Below are 19,351 nucleotides of genomic sequence, written 5' to 3'. Positions count from 1 at the left end.
CGTCAAATGATGCATACATAACACAAGGAAACTCTTACAACTAACCGGTTCCTCCCAACAACCTATCACTTTACACTCACTATGTATAATTCATTGCTACGGATCACCCAACTGGCAGAAGGAACGCGGTCAGCATTGTCTAGTACCCTTCAGGACACTAACAATTACTACTGCAGAATTATTATTTTTTTACATTTTATTGTGGATTTTACGCTGTCCGCCATTTACTGGAAATAGTGGAAGGATTTGGTGTTTTCCATCGTGCGAACTACGAAAGAAAATTGCTCGGCTTTGTGGGGTTCCCAAAGGGAAATGTTTGCTGCTGCCACGAAAAATTTTGTTAAACAGGTTGGCGATGGCGGAAAATTAATCCCTGTGCCCTGCCTCAGTGAAGCCGACAAATATCAACCTCTGAGCCTGGTGATCAAAAAAAAGAGACGCTTTCTCTCCAAAAAATCGAAATTTATCTCCACACCTTTTACGCTTAAGGATATCCTACAAGGGGAAAAGGAAATTTCTGCTGGTAAGGTGGACTTTTTATTCTATAAATAATTGGTCACATACGTTTGGGATAAAAGCTAAATCGCGTTGTGTGATGATATTTACTTTATTATGATGTAGATTCAGAATGTATTTTCTAGTTTACATTATTTATTTATTAGTGTGGTTTTGTCAAGCACAAACTAGGCTTCGACTAGCTTTTTAGCTCCGCATTGAGAGGTGGGATATGGGCTGTCAAAAGGCACAATTAAAACGTGATAGGTTACATGCCAGGCCACTGGAATTATGCGATTCTACAGTTGTGGCGTTTTCCACGTAATTATGGATTCTGCCGCATTTGCCACATAGTGCACCTGCTGCATAACTTGCAGATTTTAACAACACAAATTTGATACTAGCTCAAACAGATCAAAGGTTACTAACATCGCGGGAACCTGTGTAACAGAGCAGTGAAAGACCGTATGCAAAGGTTGACTTATCAACTCTGAGTTGCTTATTACTGTATGTGGTTGTTGAACTGGTACTAATAAGGTGAAACCTTTGCCAAGACAGTGTTAACATGTAACAAAATGACAAATATTATGAGGGAATACTATGATAAGATATGCCTCATTAGGTTGCAGAATTTGCCTTTTCGTAAAATTTAGTCACCCTGCCACAAAATTTGATTCACTCCTGCTACATAACTCCATTGGCCCTGGTTACATGCCTATAGATAGGTACATTGTTCATTATTGTTTAATGATCTTAGTATCTTACCATGTTGACTGAGCCTCTTTCTTAACCGGATTTTAACCGTCTCTTATCATCAGAAAAATTAAAACTGTCAACCCTCTGTATTCCTACTGAAGCTATTTTGTTTAAAGCTTCAAAATGCGCATGTGGTAACAAAAATGGTAGACTGGCAGTATGCCTTCGAGGAATAATCCAGGCTGTTCCTCCTCTTACTGAGACCATCAACATGATTAAATGACGCCAAAGAAAAACAAACATTGGCATAGCCAATTGATCTCACCTTTGGGACCTTATAAGTATTTAGCCATGCAGCACATTCTCCTGGGTGCTACTGCATCTACTTTTCTTTAAATTGGAAGCTTTGACACTAATAGGTACAATATAGCACTGCAATGAGAAGTATTTATTTAGAGTGGTTTTTTTTACAACTGGTAGTCTGAACTCACATATCTGGAAGTGTTTTGATAGGCGATAATAATGAAAAAAAGAGTTTTAGTGAAATAAATAATTTGCCTGATAAACAATTTAAGCAAAGAAGCCACAATGCATCCAGGTTTTCTGGTTTCACTCTGTTCAACTCAACCAATAAATGGGTATCAATGTGTCTTTTCTTATACTAAGGTTTGCTTTTATCTTAGTGCACTTTTCAAAATATATTGCAATCTCGACCTGAAGGTTACTGGAGCCCTTTACAGGAGCACCAGTTCCATTACACAAGGTCACATGCAATTCTTTATAGGGATTGGGAGATTAAGTGATTTGCCCAGAATCACAGAATGTTGAGCCAATGCCGGGACTCAGACCTAGTTCCCCAGTTAGCAGCTCTGAATGTAACGCCACATCCTGGGTAGAAAAAAGGCAGGCAGAAGCCAAATGAAAGATCAGCTCATTATGGGCTTGATGTTCCATCAGGACCTCGAGCTGAGCCTCAGCCAGGCTTCAAGCTTTCAGTGGCTCGCCCAACTCTGAGCTTGTGCTGAACAAACATTGGCTATGCAGCGAGGGCGCTGGATGCCGTGTGTGAGCAGTGGTTGCAGGAGCTCCAACCATAGTGTGGTGGAAAGATAAGCCGCCATAAACCTTAAAGTAATGAACACCAACTACCTTGCTTTTCTGCTCTGCAGAAACAAACATTGTCAATGCCAATAGGTCTCGCATTTGTGAGAGATAGAGTTATTGGCGTTGTAAATGACAAAGTCTTTTACCCATGTGTTTTGGAGTGGAGTGAAATTATGTGGATTGGATTGGAATTGTTAGTTGTGGAATTGTGTAGTGTGGAGTGGATGTGTGTGGTGGAATTATATGGCATGGTGTGCAGTGGAATTATGTGGATAGTAATTATGTGGTTGTGAGAAGTTGGCCTGGTATATGATGCTCACTAGTTAAAGTGATCACCTTGTACCATGCCAAGCAACCCTTATGGTGTGGTTGTAAGTCAACCTTTTCGGACTAGCTGCCCTAGTGGTAGCGTAGGCTAAGCAGTCTTTGAGGCTAAACTCGTGAAGCGTGTTAAGCCAGCTGTTTTACCAAATGTAACCCCCTTTTATACCACTGAAAGGACACCACACAGATATATATTCAAAATATATATGTATTTATTTCTCAAAGTAACCCCTAGTCTCTTTATGAGCACAGGAGCACAAATCGTCAAACAAGATTACAGTAGAATACACAGAAGTTGCACTTTATATGGATAGGCCCTGGTGGCCACTCGAACCATATACTAAAATAGTGGTATAAGTACCACGAACAGAAAAGGGAAAAGGCCTAGGGCCTCTAGAATCGCTGGGCCTACAAGGAGCTAACGTCAGTTAGTGACCAGGAGGTCCACGGGTGGCGTGTGCAGAGCAAATAGTCACACGCGTGCTCCCATAGGTTTCAATGGGTGCGTAAAAAGTACAAAGTTACTGCAAAGAGGATCTTCCGGATGGACTAGGAACTCAAGATTTGGAACACAGGCACTAGAGATGTAATACTACACTTGGGCACAGGTGTGCCAGCTTTACCTCACCCACAGGAAGCGGGTGCATAGGCCTCGAAGTGCGTCAGGTTTCTTCTATCTGTTTCGTGGAGCTTGAAGACAAAGATGCTGCAGGCGGTCGGTCCGGGAGAGATGCAGTGGATCCAAGAGTGGATCGGAGATGTTGAAGACCTGTAAGCAGAGGGGACAGTGTTCACAGTCACTAGCCAGTGACCGGCGTGGCACCAGGTGGGTACCAGGCAATGTCGGGTGCAAACAGGAAGGAAGGTGTAGCTTGTCTCTGCAGCCACGTGGTCCCTGGAGGTCGACGATGTCCAGGAGTCGGTTCACGAGCTGTCCCACGCAGGCTCTCGCTGTCGGCGGTGTCGGCGACTTGATCGAAGCAACCAAGCCTTGGCAAAAGCAATTGTTGTAGGAGATGAAATAAGCTGATGTTCTGACCAGCAAGGTCAGAAGGACTGCTCCTTTGGAGGGGAGCAAGGGCCAGTCTGGAGCAATCAGACCAGCGGTGTATTTCGTGAAGTTCGTCGCCAAGATGGCTACTAGCCAGCGGGCCAGCAACCGGTTAGGCGCGTCGAGTGGCAAAATGCAGAAGGGCCCCACGCAGATCGTGGAGATGCTGGAGGGCTCACCTTTGGTGCAGATGCTGCTCGGGTGTTGGGCTTCTCAGATCCCAAAGCACAACTTGGAGGGAGCCTCGGTTGTTGCACTTGTCAGCTTGTCGTAGTCGGTCCAAGATGGCTGGCTCCACGTGTCTCGGTGCCTCCACGGGTCTCCTCTTTTCAGGGACTGTGGATCGGGCGGTGAGAGGTCTGGAGGTCCAGGTCTTGTCAGTCTCTGGGCTCGGGCTCCGGCGGGAGGCGGCGGCAAAGCAGACGTTGACTCGCTGGATGGTGCTTGCGTTAGCAAGGTGGTCACTCCCTGACCACAGGGGAGATTTCCTTCAGTCTTCTGTGCAGCAGAATGTCGAAGTTCCCGTCTTCTTCTTAGTGTTAAGTTGATTCCAGGATGTCTGAAGTCTTAGGACACAGCTCCTACCTTTAAGTGGATTCTAGGGGCCGGACTACCTGCTAGGTCCCTCCCTATGGGTGGGACCAGGAAGGGGGGTGGTTACACCCCCAATCCTTTGTCCAGCTCGCCCCAGGCCCGGGACTGGTGTGCCCCAGGACCGGTTTGAACTGGCATATGCACCGAGGCTCCTTGTGAGCCACAGGCATGTCTGGTTTCTTTCAAGCCCTACCTGACCAATACACAAAATCCTGTCTGGGGTGGTGCACGCACCTCCCCTGGCAGGAAACCCTTTGTCCACACCTCCCAAGCTGGAAGGACTCCCAGCAGCAGGAGGGCAGACTTGTGTCTGTGGTGGCAGCATCCATTTTGTGGAGCTGAGGCTATGTCTGATTTTACCCGGGTTTCAGGTACTGTACATGTCGTGTCCCTCTAGAAGGGTGGAATGCTAACCCCGTCGCCAGAATTGGCGAGGGGTTAGTATTCCAATTCGTATGACACCTTACTCGACATGTTTTGATAAAGCCAAACCAAAGATAGCATTTAACCGCGAGGTTCATAATGCACTTAAGAGTATATGGTATGACGATATCTGGAAACAGTAGAAGGAAGTTGTTCCGACCACTGCAGACAGGCTCAGCTCATGCCAGAGCACCATCTCACATGGAGCCAAGCACTCTGCCTTCAGGATTGTTAAGGCCTGCCATAGGAGTGACTTATAGGTTACCATGTGTCCCATTTAAGGTTAGGTATAGGTATACTACACCTAAGTAAGAGGTGGTTACACCAACTTACCCCAGCCGAGTGATCAGCCAGTTGTGTCAAATTGTTAGGCCAAGCCTGGGGTGACATAATACATGCTTCAGCCCCTGGCAGGCCTTGGGTACACCAATGCCCTGGGTACCTAGTGTACACTGGTACAGGGGCTGACAGGGTGATCCAACCAATTGGGTATGTACCTAGGGTACATGGAGTCCATTTTAAAGAGAGAACAGCCAGGCTGAGATCCTGAATAGCAGGATCTCAGGCCAACTAAGTCGAAAAACCAGCTAGACACTAGGCAAAAATTTGGGGGTAACCATAGTCAGATATCCACCTTCCTACACAACCCCCCCCCCAAACGAAGGGAGATAAGGCTGACCTTGACCAGGTAAGCCTATATTGCCCAAGTGGCCATATAAGGAGGAACCAGCACTGGCATGGTTACCCCCTGTCTCATGGTCCACTAAGCAATCCCTCACCCTAAGGGTATCAGAGGGTCTCCACCATAGGGAATCTCTACCTTTGGTGTGTCTTGGCAAAGTAAAAGGCTGGTGTTGAGATGGAGTACTGAAGTGAGTGTCCTCAAAGTGAGGCCTCACCTTCCTCCAATCCCCCTCCACCATGGATGCCTTTCTTTCCTTAACTGAGTTGCACTGTGCTCTCAGGGTCAGCCTCTGGCTACCTAAAGCTGGAGGCTGGGTCCCTTTTGTGGGCTTACTGGAGGGACAGGTCAGGTCTGGGGCCCTAAGGTCCCATGTTTGCCTGTACCCAACAGAATCCCTCTGGGGGAGGTCCCTAACTACCTGTAAAGGAGATCCCTCAGGAATGTTTTTACCCATCACCTGACTAGGGCTACTAGCCAGGCAATCCTCATTCTTTTGATGGGGGGGTTCTTGTGGACAGGGGCCCTCTTGGGGTCCACTGGCCTCCCTGACCTCTGCAGCCCTGGGCTGACTGAGGCAGGGTAGAGAGAGGCAGGCTACCTGCACCAGACTGGGTCCCACCTTGGAAGGGGCCACTGACATCAGAGGCTCTGCCAGGCCAGGCCTGGCTACCTCTGGGGCAGTTCCTTCACAAGGGGTGAGGTCAGCTCCCTGAGGAGGCTGACTTTTTCCTAATGTCTGGGGAGAGGGAGACTTTTCTCCCTCCCCACTACTCTCTGTTTGTGTGGAGTGATCCATAGTTTCAGGCTTCACTACACCTATGTCAGTCTGAGTATAGGCTGAGACCATTACAGCCTTGCCAACCTTTTCAGGGGGGCACTCAGTTTGTGTTTGAGCTGTGACTGTCACAGCTCTGCCAGTCTCTACAGGGAAGTCTGTCTGTGCCTGGGCTGTGGCTACCACTGCCCTTCCAACCTTTCCAGGGAGGAAATCTATTTGGACAGGGGTTGTGAATGGCACAACCCCACTACCCTTTTGTGAAAGGCCTACCATTTTAGAATGGGTGTCTTGTTCAACTCCAGCCCAAGCTGAGAGTTCTAAGTCATTCCCCAGTAAGCAGTCTACAGGCAAGGTTGGGGACACTGCCACCCTTTTAGGGCCAGTGACACCTCCCCAGCTGAGACATACCTCTGCCATGGGATGACTGTTCTGTTTTCCATCAATGTTGGTCACCTGGTAGGAGAAACCAGGCAAAAGCTGCTCAGAGGGAACTAGCCAATGGGCCACCATTGTGATGCTAGCTCCAGTGTCTCTGTAGGCCTCAGCTTTTGTACCATTGATGTAGGGCTCCTGTCTGTACCTACCCAAAGTGTTGGGACAGGCAGTGAAGTTGGCAAACCCCATGCCACCATCACAGACAAGAGTATCTGCTGCAGGGGAATTGGCTAAGCCAGGGTCCCCCTGTGTTCCCCAAGTAAACCCACCCAAATTTTTGGGGGCACTCCCACCACCTGGGGGATTACTGCTGACAGTAATAGGTGGTGTGACAGGAGTAATTGGAGGAACAGTTTTGTTTGTAGCCCTTGGGCAACTGCTGTCAGTTTTCCAATGCCCAGGAGTTTTACACTCATGGCAGTAAGGCTTTTTACCTGTGGTAGAGGAGGGAGCTTGGGACCCACCACCCTGTGTGGAGTTTTGGGGCCCTGAGGAAGATTTCTCTTTTGCCTTATCCCCTCCCTTCTCTTGAGGTTTGGTGGTATCTTTCTTTTGGTCACCACCCTGATTCTTAGGCCTGATCCTGGTCCTGACCCATTTATCTGCCCTCTTTCCCAATTCTTGGGGAGAGGTCAAATCTGAGTCTACCAGGTGTTGATGGAGGAGCTGGTTTTGACAGTTACTTAAAATCTGTTCTCTCATCATCAAATTGTACAATCCTGTATAATCAGATACCTTACTTCCCAGCAACCAACCCTCCAAAGCCTTAGTGGCACATTCAACATATTCAGACCAGTCCTGAGTCTGTGTCTTTTGGGTGTCTCTGAACATTAACCTGTACTGTTCAGTGGTTAAGCCTAACCCATCAACCAGAACACTCTTCAGGACTCTGTAGTTTCTGACATCCTCTTCTCTAACAGTGAGGAGTCTGTCTCTGCCTCTTCCTTCAAAGGAGAGCCAGAGGATTGCTGCCCACTGGTCTTCAGGAACCTGCTGTACTTTGCAGGCTCTCTCAAGAGCAGTTATCCATTTGTGGATGTCATCCCCACTTTTGTAGGGGGGCACAACCTTAGACAGGTTCCTATTATCAAACACCCTATCTTTGTCCTTAGGGACAATGCTGCCACCAGTGGGTATAGACCCACTCTCTCTAGGTTGCCTAGCCTTCCTCAGTTTTTCTTCCATCAGGGCTACTTCTAGCTCCTGCTTCCTGATCCTCAGCTGGGCTTCCTGCATTCTGGCCTCGTGCTCCCTCCTCTGAGGGGTGGTCATCCTTTTCCTGGAGTGACCTTGAGAGCCTCTAGAGCCATGAGAAGCATTGGAGTCACCTGAGCGATTCCTTTGTCTCCCAAGCCCTGTGTTAAGTCCACTGGGGAGATCCAATGGGGTAAACCCACTGTCAATCCCCAGTAGCCTTAGTTTAGCTGGGCCAAGTATAACACTTGGCACTGGGCTAGTTCTCCCTTCATCATCACTACTTTCTGTATCCTCACCACTTTCCTCCCCTGTAGTATGATTCTCATCTAAGGGATGGCTATTGGAACTGGGTACCTCTGTAGCATCTTCAGAAGGGGGGCCTCCTGTTCCTGACCCTAAGGGGGCTAACTGGGAAGCTTTTCTGAGTTCTCTCTGATTCTCATCATTTTGTAAGAGTTCTCTGAGCTCAGCAGAGGTAGGGTTCTTGGGCTGTTTAAGGCCTCTAAGAGTTGCCAAATGCCTGAGCTCATTCTGGTTAAGGGTAGCAAAGCTGGATGGTGCCCTCTGGGGGTCACTCTCAACAGAGATGGGTACAGTGGACCCCTCTGCCCCGGCCATTGCTCTTAAGTGTGGGTGGATGTGTTGCAATCTACCTACACTTGTGTTTACCTACTAAACCTATCTAGTAGTTGTAGTCAGGGTGTGCTACTCCCTTTGCTCTACAACAACTAAGTTCAGTAGAACTTATGTATATCTAATCTTGTTTTATATGTACCTACAGGTACCTATGTGATCTTTCAATTGGTAACCAAGAGATTACAATGGTAAAACACAGCAAGCTCAAATCCAACCGCTGCTCACCAATGTGAGAAGTTGGCCTGGTATATGATGCTCACTAGTTAAAGTGATCACCTTGTACCATGCCAAGCAACCCTTATGGTGTGGTTGTAAGTCAACCTTTTCGGACTAGCTGCCCTAGTGGTAGCGTAGGCTAAGCAGTCTTTGAGGCTAAACTCGTGAAGCGTGTTAAGCCAGCTGTTTTACCAAATGTAACCCCCTTTTATACCACTGAAAGGACACCACACAGATATATATTCAAAATATATATGTATTTATTTCTCAAAGTAACCCCTAGTCTCTTTATGAGCACAGGAGCACAAATCGTCAAACAAGATTACAGTAGAATACACAGAAGTTGCACTTTATATGGATAGGCCCTGGTGGCCACTCGAACCATATACTAAAATAGTGGTATAAGTACCACGAACAGAAAAGGGAAAAGGCCTAGGGCCTCTAGAATCGCTGGGCCTACAAGGAGCTAACGTCAGTTAGTGACCAGGAGGTCCACGGGTGGCGTGTGCAGAGCAAATAGTCACACGCGTGCTCCCATAGGTTTCAATGGGTGCGTAAAAAGTACAAAGTTACTGCAAAGAGGATCTTCCGGATGGACTAGGAACTCAAGATTTGGAACACAGGCACTAGAGATGTAATACTACACTTGGGCACAGGTGTGCCAGCTTTACCTCACCCACAGGAAGCGGGTGCATAGGCCTCGAAGTGCGTCGGGTTTCTTCTATCTGTTCCGTGGAGCTTGAAGACAAAGATGCTGCAGGCGGTCGGTCCGGGAGAGATGCAGTGGATCCAAGAGTGGATCGGAGATGTTGAAGACCTGTAAGCAGAGAGGACAGTGTTCACAGTCACTAGCCAGTGACCGGCGTGGCACCAGGTGGGTACCAGGCAATGTCGGGTGCAAACAGGAAGGAAGGTGTAGCTTGTCTCTGCAGCCACGTGGTCCCTGGAGGTCGACAACGTCCAGGAGTCGGTTCACGAGCTGTCCCACGCAGGCTCTCGCTGTCGGCGGTGTCGGCGACTTGATCGAAGCAACCAAGCCTTGGCAAAAGCAATTGTTGTAGGAGATGAAATAAGCTGATGGTTCTGACCAGCAAGGTCAAAAGGACTGCTCCTTTGGAGGGGAGCAAGGGCCAGTCTGGAGCAACCAGACCAGTGGTGTATTTCTTGAAGTTCATCGCCAAGATGGCTACTAGCCAGCGGGCCAGCAACCGGTTAGGCGCGTCGAGTGGCAAAATGCAGAAGGGCCCCACGCAGATCGTGGAGATGCTGGAGGGCTCACCTTTGGTGCAGATGCTGCTCGGGTGTTGGGCTTCTCAGATCCCAAAGCACAACTTGGAGGGAGCCTCGGTTGTTGCACTTGTCAGCTTGTCGTAGTCGGTCCAAGATGGCTGGCTCCACGTGTCTCGGTGCCTCCACGGGTCTCCTCTTTTCAGGGACTGTGGATCGGGCGGTGAGAGGTCTGGAGGTCCAGGTCTTGTCAGTCTCTGGGCTCGGGCTCCGGCGGGAGGCGGCGGCAAAGCAGACGTTGACTCACTGGATGGTGCTTGCGTTAGCAAGGTGGTCACTCCCTGACCACAGGGGAGATTTCCTTCAGTCTTCTGTGCAGCAGAATGTCGAAGTTCCCGTCTTCTTCTTAGTGTTAAGTTGATTCCAGGATGTCTGAAGTCTTAGGACACAGCTCCTACCTTTAAGCGGATTCTAGGGGCCGGACTACCTGCTAGGTCCCTCCCTATGGGTGGGACCAGGAAGGGGGGTGGTTACACCCCCAATCCTTTGTCCAGCTCGCCCCAGGCCCGGGACTGGTGTGCCCCAGGACCGGTTTGAACTGGCATATGCACCGAGGCTCCTTGTGAGCCACAGGCATGTCTGGTTTCTTTCAAGCCCTACCTGACCAATACACAAAATCCTGTCTGGGGTGGTGCACGCACCTCCCCTGGCAGGAAACCCTTTGTCCACACCTCCCAAGCTGGAAGGACTCCCAGCAGCAGGAGGGCAGACTTGTGTCTGTGGTGGCAGCATCCATTTTGTGGAGCTGAGGCTATGTCTGATTTTACCCGGGTTTCAGGTACTGTACATGTCGTGTCCCTCTAGAAGGGTGGAATGCTAACCCCGTCGCCAGAATTGGCGAGGGGTTAGTATTCCAATTCGTATGACACCTTACTCGACACGTTTTGATAAAGCCAAACCAAAGATAGCATTTAACCGCGAGGTTCATAATGCACTTAAGAGTATATGGTATGACGATATCTGGAAACAGTAGAAGGAAGTTGTTCCGACCACTGCAGACAGGCTCAGCTCATGCCAGAGCACCATCTCACATGGAGCCAAGCACTCTGCCTTCAGGATTGTTAAGGCCTGCCATAGGAGTGACTTATAGGTTACCATGTGTCCCATTTAAGGTTAGGTATAGGTATACTACACCTAAGTAAGAGGTGGTTACACCAACTTACCCCAGCCGAGTGATCAGCCAGTTGTGTCAAATTGTTAGGCCAAGCCTGGGGTGGCATAATACATGCTTCAGCCCCTGGCAGGCCTTGGGTACACCAATGCCCTGGGAACCTAGTGTACACTGGTACAGGGGCTGACAGGGTGATCCAACCAATTGGGTATGTACCTAGGGTACATGGAGTCCATTTTAAAGAGAGAACAGCCAGGCTGAGATCCTGAATAGCAGGATCTCAGGCCAACTAAGTCGAAAAACCAGCTAGACACTAGGCAAAAATTTGGGGGTAACCATAGTCAGATATCCACCTTCCTACAGTGGTTTTGAGTGTACTGCAATTATGTGAAATGGGATTGTGTGCCCTATATTTATATATAACAGAAAACTATGCATAGCATCCCTTGTATTTAGGTTGTAGGGTACAAATACATTTGAAAGTTAAAAAGATTATATATATGCAATGCATTGGGCATGTTTCTGTACACTTACCTTATAGTTTTTTTTAAAAACTATAAAGCTCATAACGGCTAGGAAGTTCGAACGGAACAATGACCAAGATTACAACCGCTACTGGCAGCAATAACATTATGGTGTGAGCAGTGGTGGCTGCTCCGGGGCAGTAGTGGTGAGGCGGGTAGAGAGGGGAGGGTTAAAAAAAGGAAATAAAATATTATTTACCTGCCGACCGGACGGCCGCCACCTCTTCTCCGTCCTCTTCTGTTCCTTGTAGCATGGAAGCACACAGGCTCCCAGACTCCCCTTGCCAATCACGACGCTGCTGTCACCAGCTTGACAGCAGCGTTGTGATTGTTCTGAATGGCCTGATTCGGTGCTCAGACAAGGAGTAGGAACCTGTGCATGTTCTCCACCCAGACTGTGCAATATAGCCAGGTGGAGAACATGCTAAGTGCGCATGACTGTTTGGCTGGCCCAAGATGGCCGGCCTAACCGTCATGCACACTTAAGTGCACCAAACACTCATCTCCCTGCTGGCTGTGACAACAGCCAAGCCCCGCCGCCCTAAAACTGCTTCAGCACAGAAAAATAAAATAATAACATTGTGTTATTATCACTTTATTTTATTTTTCCTGTTTTGCAGTGCTTAAAAGCAGTGGGGCGACCTTCCTCCTTAGCAGAAGAGCTGCAGCTGGGTGTGAGGTGTGCTTGTGGGTTTTAAAATAATACAAGGAGCGTCCCAAAAAAATACAGGAGCGTAAGTTAGCAATCAGGGACCTGTACGCAGCAGTATATTTATGCATGAATTCTTTCAAATAATTGGTCACAATAGCATAAAACGACGTAAGTGAACCTTGCATATTGTAAACTTCACAAAAGCAGGATGTTTAAAGCACAGGTGAGACACTTGCTTATAGAACTGCAGAGTATATTCTATGTAGCATCATTTTATTAGTATATAATAAGTGTACGAGTGTAACATATTCCTGCAAACGTTGCAATTTTCATCTTTGTTAAAAGTGAAAAATGATCTGTCTACCGGAAGCCAAGGTAGTGGAATGTGTTTTAACAATAAGAAAGAGACAAGGCTGCAATAGGACAGGTGATTTAAGGGGCAGGAGTGATAGGGCTTCAAACCACGATGAAGGTAAAGATACCGACATATTGTGTCACCCCCAGAGAGCTCGATATGAGCAAGTCATGGTTTCTGCACGTGCCTTACTAAAACCTTCCAACGCAGAGTTGGATTAAGTCAAACACAGGCTAGCCCTTGGAGCCTTGCTCTATACTGCTGTGGTACATTCTTCTGTAACCTTCGAGTGACATTCCATCGAAAATTCCAGTGACAAATGGGCAGTGCTTTATCCAGCATCTACTTATGGGTTGTTGCATCCATAGGAATACGTAGGACAAGCAGAAAAAACATGGGAATTTGTAATGGCTATCCAAAGAAAAGAATTATGGAACCAGTAAACACGAATAGGCAATATAATGAGCTCTAAGAGACACCTCACAAGTTATATGTCCAAACCCTTTTGTGCTAATATATCAGTCCAGCAGATGCCATGTGTAACAGGTGAGATAGACTTTCCACAAGGCGCAGTTGCATTCAATAAGGTATTAATAACAGCCACTGGCTGTATACTGGAAGCCCCTAAAATGTAAATTTACCCTACCTGCTTACCATAGAGATCTGGAGCGCATTCGGCCCTCGTGAATCTATTTTCTACAAAACTTCTGTAGACAGCAGTGGTCCTTGCAGGTAACCATGGTGGGGCTGTGTAAGGGGGGATTTCGAGGGACGATGCCGAGGGAAAATTAATTATTTATTTAGTTTTTTCTCTGCATCGTGCCTCGAAATCCCCCCTTACACGGCCCCACCGCCTCACCGCGGTTACCTGCACGGTCTGCGGCTGTGACTGTAAGCCATACATTGCTGTTTGTACAGAATATTTGTGCCTCTGCAAGAGCACAATTGGGGTGCCAGAGCCAAATCCCAGGAACCTCAGCAGAGAGGCCTGGAATAATTACGTTGGCGCCCCGTTAGTCCTTCGGGCGGTTGGGTGCCTGAACAACCGGGGGCTTGCCTTGCTACGCTCCGCCCTGAAAGGGGCGTGAGTAATAAGGGACCAATGTGTCACATGATCCAGAAAGGGGATCACCCCCAAAAGGGTAGCGCTGATTGGATTCTCCACAGTGCTTGGCTCATCAGGCGGGCAGGGCAGCATAGGTTAGTACAGCTGCCTGCCCTTGGATCGCCCGTAAGATAACCCACCATATTGCATACTTTTGTATGGAATAAACCTGCAGCAATATTTTTCCCAAACAAAAGTTGTGTTGTGTATTTATTTATGCATGCATATTCTGTTGTGGTGTGGGTGGGGTGTGTTGCCAATAATGGGAGTATAGGCCATACATTGCTGTTTGTACAGAATATTTTTGCGTGCTGTGCTGTAGTTTGTGACTTGTCTGCTCAAGTAATCGAAGCATTGAACACTATTGTGGTGCAATTGCCTACATGCTCTTCATTACACAATTACTGGGTGCTTTGGGATATATTTCATTTGTCACTAATTCAAAGTGTGCACTCTTTTGCAATGTGTTGTTTCATATAGCGATTACACCCTGAGTTATCCAAAAGTTGAATGTATTTGGTGAGAAGTAATCTATATATTAAAACCAAAACTCTCAAGTTTCCCAGGTCAATGTGTGAATAGTTGATCTAGTCCATGCTTTGGCTTTGCATTTTGATTCTCGTAGATAGGTGCGGTGCATTATAAAAACGTGACTACAAGTCCCGGAATGCAAAGCAAAAACCACACCTGGGCCAGCTAATCGCACATGCCCTTGGTTGGCCTAAGAATTCTAACTAAAACATTAATGAATGAACTCCAATACACGGTGAAACACAAACTAACAACCATTGGCATAGCCAATAGGTCGCGCCTTTGGGACCTTATTAGGTCTCGCCTTTAGGACCTTATAAGCGTTGAGCTATGCAGTTTGTATATACATGGCATGGCCATTCGCAGACCAAAGAAAGGACAGGCGTTCACGCTGATGGATGGTGAATTGTCCATTTATATTTTAAAGTTATGGAAAAATGTGGGAGTCACAGAGGCGCTCAAGACAACCGATTCTTGTTTAACTGTACAGGTTACAAAGCTAGCAAAAAATAGTCCGACAGCACATACGGATTTCCTGTTTTTTCCTACCTCTGTGACTCAGGTGGAAATCTTCCTGTAGTAATGAGGACTGAACAAAATAACCTTTTAGTTGCTGCAAATAGTCGGGATCCTCCCAACCCCCCTCCCACTAGCTAAACGAGAGGTGGAGCGCAGTCCATCGACCTAAGAAGGGTCAAATGCTCCGTCAGCCCCCACAGCATTGCAAACCCTGAGCTTCACGCAGCATGCTGAGCTCTGTAGTATGTGCATTAACCTAGTGCTCTGTATTACTGGATGCAGAAGGATTGAAGTCAATAGGTCAGACGGTCTTTCACCCTTTATGAGACCGCATCCGTCACGCGCGCTCTCTTTCTCTGATTTCAGCAGTAGGCACTGATAACGGTGATGAAAAAAAGTATTTCCCCGTTTCTTAATTTATCTCCAAACTTCCCCCAATACCCCGCATTCTCCCTGCAAACAATATAGTTAATTTATGGCGTCACTCCCCTTTGACTTGTGAGACAAAGAAAAACGTACTGGCAATGGTCACAATTGTGGAGAGAGACGGCCCAGGCTTAAACCACTTTGCAGCAGTGAAAAACAAGTATTGGCATAGCCAATAGGTCTCGCTTTTGGGACCTTATAAGTGTTTAGCCATGCAACAGTTGAATTTGTTGTATCAAGGATATTGGGCTGCATAACTAAATACTTATAAGGTCCCAAAAGCGAGACCTATTGGCTATGTCAATGCTCGTTGCTTTTTCCATGTGTGCTGCCTTGTGCAGCACACATGGAAAAAGCAAAATGCCATGGTTTGTTTATGTACAGGAAGGTGTCCCTTCCTGTACATAAACAAACCTTTAAAAACAAATGCCATTTTGTAACTTCGATGTGTGCTGCATGAAGCAGCACACATGAAAGTTTCAAAAGGGCACTTTAGGATTGTTTATGTGCAGGAAGGATGCAGCCTGGTAAACAAAGTGCTCCAGGGCTGGGCAGAACTGGTTCTGGCTGGGCTCAGAGACTTGTGACTCCTAAGAACAAAGACTTTGGGGGTATAAATATTTGTGCCCAAACCCCTACAATTTGTATCAATCCTGGACAACAAGAAGAACCTCTGTCTGTGTAACTACAGGAATCTGCAGGAGAAGGACTGCCCTTGTGCTTGTGTACTGTTTCTTGGACTGGCCTGCAGTAGTTACTACTGGACTTGGAAGAAGAGGAAAAGGACTTTGAAGGAACTTTTATTTTTGGCTACAGCAATCACCCAAGGGCTAGAAGAGAGCTAGCCTCCTGCAGGAGTCTCAGGCACATCAGACTCCACCACCAGCCTCCTGTTTCCTCCCAGCGAGGATTTCTATCTGCAGGTGAGGCGCCTGTGAGTTCCAGGGCCTCTAGTTCTACTGTTGAGAAAAGAGTGCTGAAAATCGTCGCTAACCCCCGTTAGCGAGCCGCTGCAGCTAGAAAACATGAGGAAAATCGTCGCTCTGCTACCGCCGAGCGCTCGCTACTGGAGATCGTCGCCTCACCTGTCGGCGGGCCTGAAAACGCTCGCTAATCCCAAAGATTATCGCATTACCTGTCAGCGGGCCCCAAAACGCCCGCTAACCCAAGTGCATCGCATCATCTGTCTGCGGGCCTAAGAGTGCTCGTTATCCCGAAGATTACCGCATTGCCTGTCAACGGACCCCAAAGCGCCCGCTAACCCAAGTACGTCGCATCACCTGTCTGCGGGCCTGAAAACGCCCGCTATCCCGAAGATCATCGCAGAGCCTGTCAGCGGGTTCCAAAACGCTCGCTAACCCAAGTTATTGTATCGCCGGACTGCTGGCCTGAAAACGCTCGCTAACCCGAAGATTGTCGCATTGTTTGTTAGTTGGACAGTGGCCAGCCATTGCCAACTAGAGACCCCCATTTCTAACACTGAGTTAAACAAGGAACCTTCCTGGTTAACAAAATGTCCTTGGTTGCCTTTCCCCAAATACATTACTAGTAGACCTGAATCTTTTTGAATTTTGGAAGACTGCAATATTGCATTTCTTGTTTAATAAGCAAAGTTCCTTTAGTATCAATTAAAAATCAAAAGCGATTAACCAGTGTAGTTTTGAATCTAAATGAACAGTATCTCGGCACTTGAATTTAATTACAAGACCCCAATTGCGGCCTTGGGCAGTTTAGTTCCTTGACATAAAAATGTAGGATAAGTATGCCTTAGGTGTTTTTTGATTCTGGTGACATTCGACCATATTGGAAAAACAGAGTAGCAATCCGTGGATACTGCTCCTGTATTGATCCCAAGGAGACCACTGCCCATATTTTGTGTTGTTGTCCAGTACTAACCCCAGAAAGACATCAATATTTAGTTACCAGCATTTCGAAGTTCGAAATTCACACCTGTTAAGAAATGTTTTAATTGTACAAGAGACTACAGTAAACTATTGCATAAAAGACTGCAGCATCCCACATGCCAAATAGTCTGCTTGTCGCATTGTTTGTTAGTGTGCCCCAAAACGCTCGCTAACCAAAAATCATCGAACCAAGTTCATCGCAGCGCGGACGCCGTGCGTTCGCCATTTTCCCCGCATCGCATCAGGATCGCCGCTCCCTTGCGTAGCGCCATTTTCTTTTATCGCAGCAAGATCGCACACGCAACAGGCTCGGCGCATCATCCTCCCTTAGCGGCAAGGATTTTATCGCATCGCCGGCTTAGCGTGCATAAGTTTGTCGCTTTGTCTTGCCCGCAACCCAGCGCATCATCCTCCCTTGTGGTAAAGATTCAACGCATCGCTGGTTAGCGTGAGGAAGTTTATCGATACAACTCCTTAGCGACTTTTTTGTTGCTTTGCTACAGAATCCAGATACCTTGTGAGTAAAAGGGTCGCAGAGACCACTGCATTGAACTGAACATCATTTTGTGCACCTTGAACTATATTTGCAGCATTTTTAAAGTAACCCTATGGTCTTAGGGCCTCATGTAGGTAGCCAAATACCGGTCGGTAACGGCCGATTTTCGGTAAATATGCCGTTACCGACCGGTATACAGACAAGTGAGATGTAGGAGTCCAAAAACGACTTTTCGGTAAATATGAGGCGGTAAATACCGAATCATATTTACCGAATTCTAAAATACCAAATCAGATTTACCGAATACATACTTAACGAATCGGTAAATATGAAGTGGTAAATATGAAGTGGTAAAAATTAAAATGACATGTAGGAGCACTCGGTAATTAAGAAATCCAAGAAAATCGGTAAATAAGAGTCGGTAATTAACACGGATTGAAAGCAGGTGGTAACCATCAACAGTGCATATAAGCAATCCCAAAATGCAACAGCGTGGACAACATGGCCGCTATGTATGTCATTGCAAGGCGCCTACGTCTACAGGCAGCAGGACTGAGGGTTTGGCGACGGGAGGAACGCATCTACAGACAGCGCATCACACTATTCCACCTGACTGATGCAGAGATACATGAGAGGTACAGGCTACACCCCGAAACCATCATGGACTTAATCAGGGACCTTCACCCACTCCTGGACCAGCCAATAAGAAGGGCGCACGCCATACCCCCACATGTGCAGGTGCTCTGCAGCCTACATCTGCTGGCATCCGGCAGTTATCAGGTGGTGATAGCTGCGGTGGGTGGTGTATCCCAGAGTTGCCTGTCACGTTTCTTCAGGAAGTTCCTGGATGCCATGATGCAGAGAATGCACCACTACATCAGCTTCCCCAACACACAGGCTGCACTGCAGAAAACAAAAACAGACTTTTATCACATGGCACAGTTCCCCCATGTCATCGGCTGTATTGATGGTACACACATCCCAATCTGTCCACCAGCTGACACAGAGCACATCTACAGGAACAGGAAGTCCACCCACTCCATCAATGTGCAGGTGATCTGTGATGCAGGGAACATCATCACAGATATCGTTGCAAAGTTTCCTGGGAGCACCCACGACTCGTACATCTTCCAGAATAGTGGGATCTACACACGACTGAGTGCCGGAGAATTTGGAGAGGGATACCTGCTAGGTGAGTAACAGTGACGCCCCTTGCAACCTGCAAATCATAGTGTAAAGAAGCATGTGACTGATGTTTCCCTTTAACTCATCTAGGCGACAGTGCATATGCATGCTGGTCATTCATCCTCACTCCCTACCTACACCCAGCAACCCAGAGTGAGAGACGATACAACGTGGCACACAAAACAACACGCAATGTGGTGGAGCGCACGTTTGGACTACTGAAGAGCAGGTTCCGCTGCCTCCACAAGAGCGGAGGCGCACGCCAGTACACACCCATCACCTGCTGCAAGATTATTGCCACTTGTGCAATGCTGCACAACCTTGCCACGAAAAAAGGTACAGATGTGGAACTAACATATTTTGAGGACAACGAGGATGAGTCAGGCCAGCCACAGGGCAACGCAGCTAGAGTGCCAACTGCAATCGATGGGAGAGAGAGACGGACAGAGATCACATGCAACTATTTCTGAGTAAGTAAGGGGACACAGCCAGTTGTGATTAGTCATGACGTAGTTTTAATGTGGCACCACGCCATGAACACATGAACAAGCCAATCTGGCAATATACCATCTATACAAGGAGTATGTCCAGGGTTACGTCACCCATTGGGAAGTGGCTAAGC

General features: G+C 47.5%; 1 protein-coding gene across 2 annotated transcripts in view; it reads left to right on the top strand.

The window, feature by feature from the left end:
• The first annotated feature begins 312 nt into the window (after positions 1-312).
• PJVK (pejvakin) overlaps positions 313-19,351 on the top strand; it is a 151,549-nt gene continuing 132,510 nt past the window's right edge. For both annotated transcript variants that reach the window (XM_085645213.1, XM_085645212.1), the window contains exon 1: positions 313-523. In XM_085645213.1, the coding sequence (XP_085501339.1) occupies positions 313-523 (211 nt within the window). The remainder of the gene's footprint in view (positions 524-19,351) is intronic.

This window comes from Triturus cristatus, chromosome 3_1, assembly GCF_964204655.1.
Source record: "Triturus cristatus chromosome 3_1, aTriCri1.1, whole genome shotgun sequence".
Lineage (NCBI taxonomy): Eukaryota > Metazoa > Chordata > Amphibia > Caudata > Salamandridae > Triturus > Triturus cristatus.
This window is presented reverse-complemented; position numbering and strand designations above follow the sequence as displayed.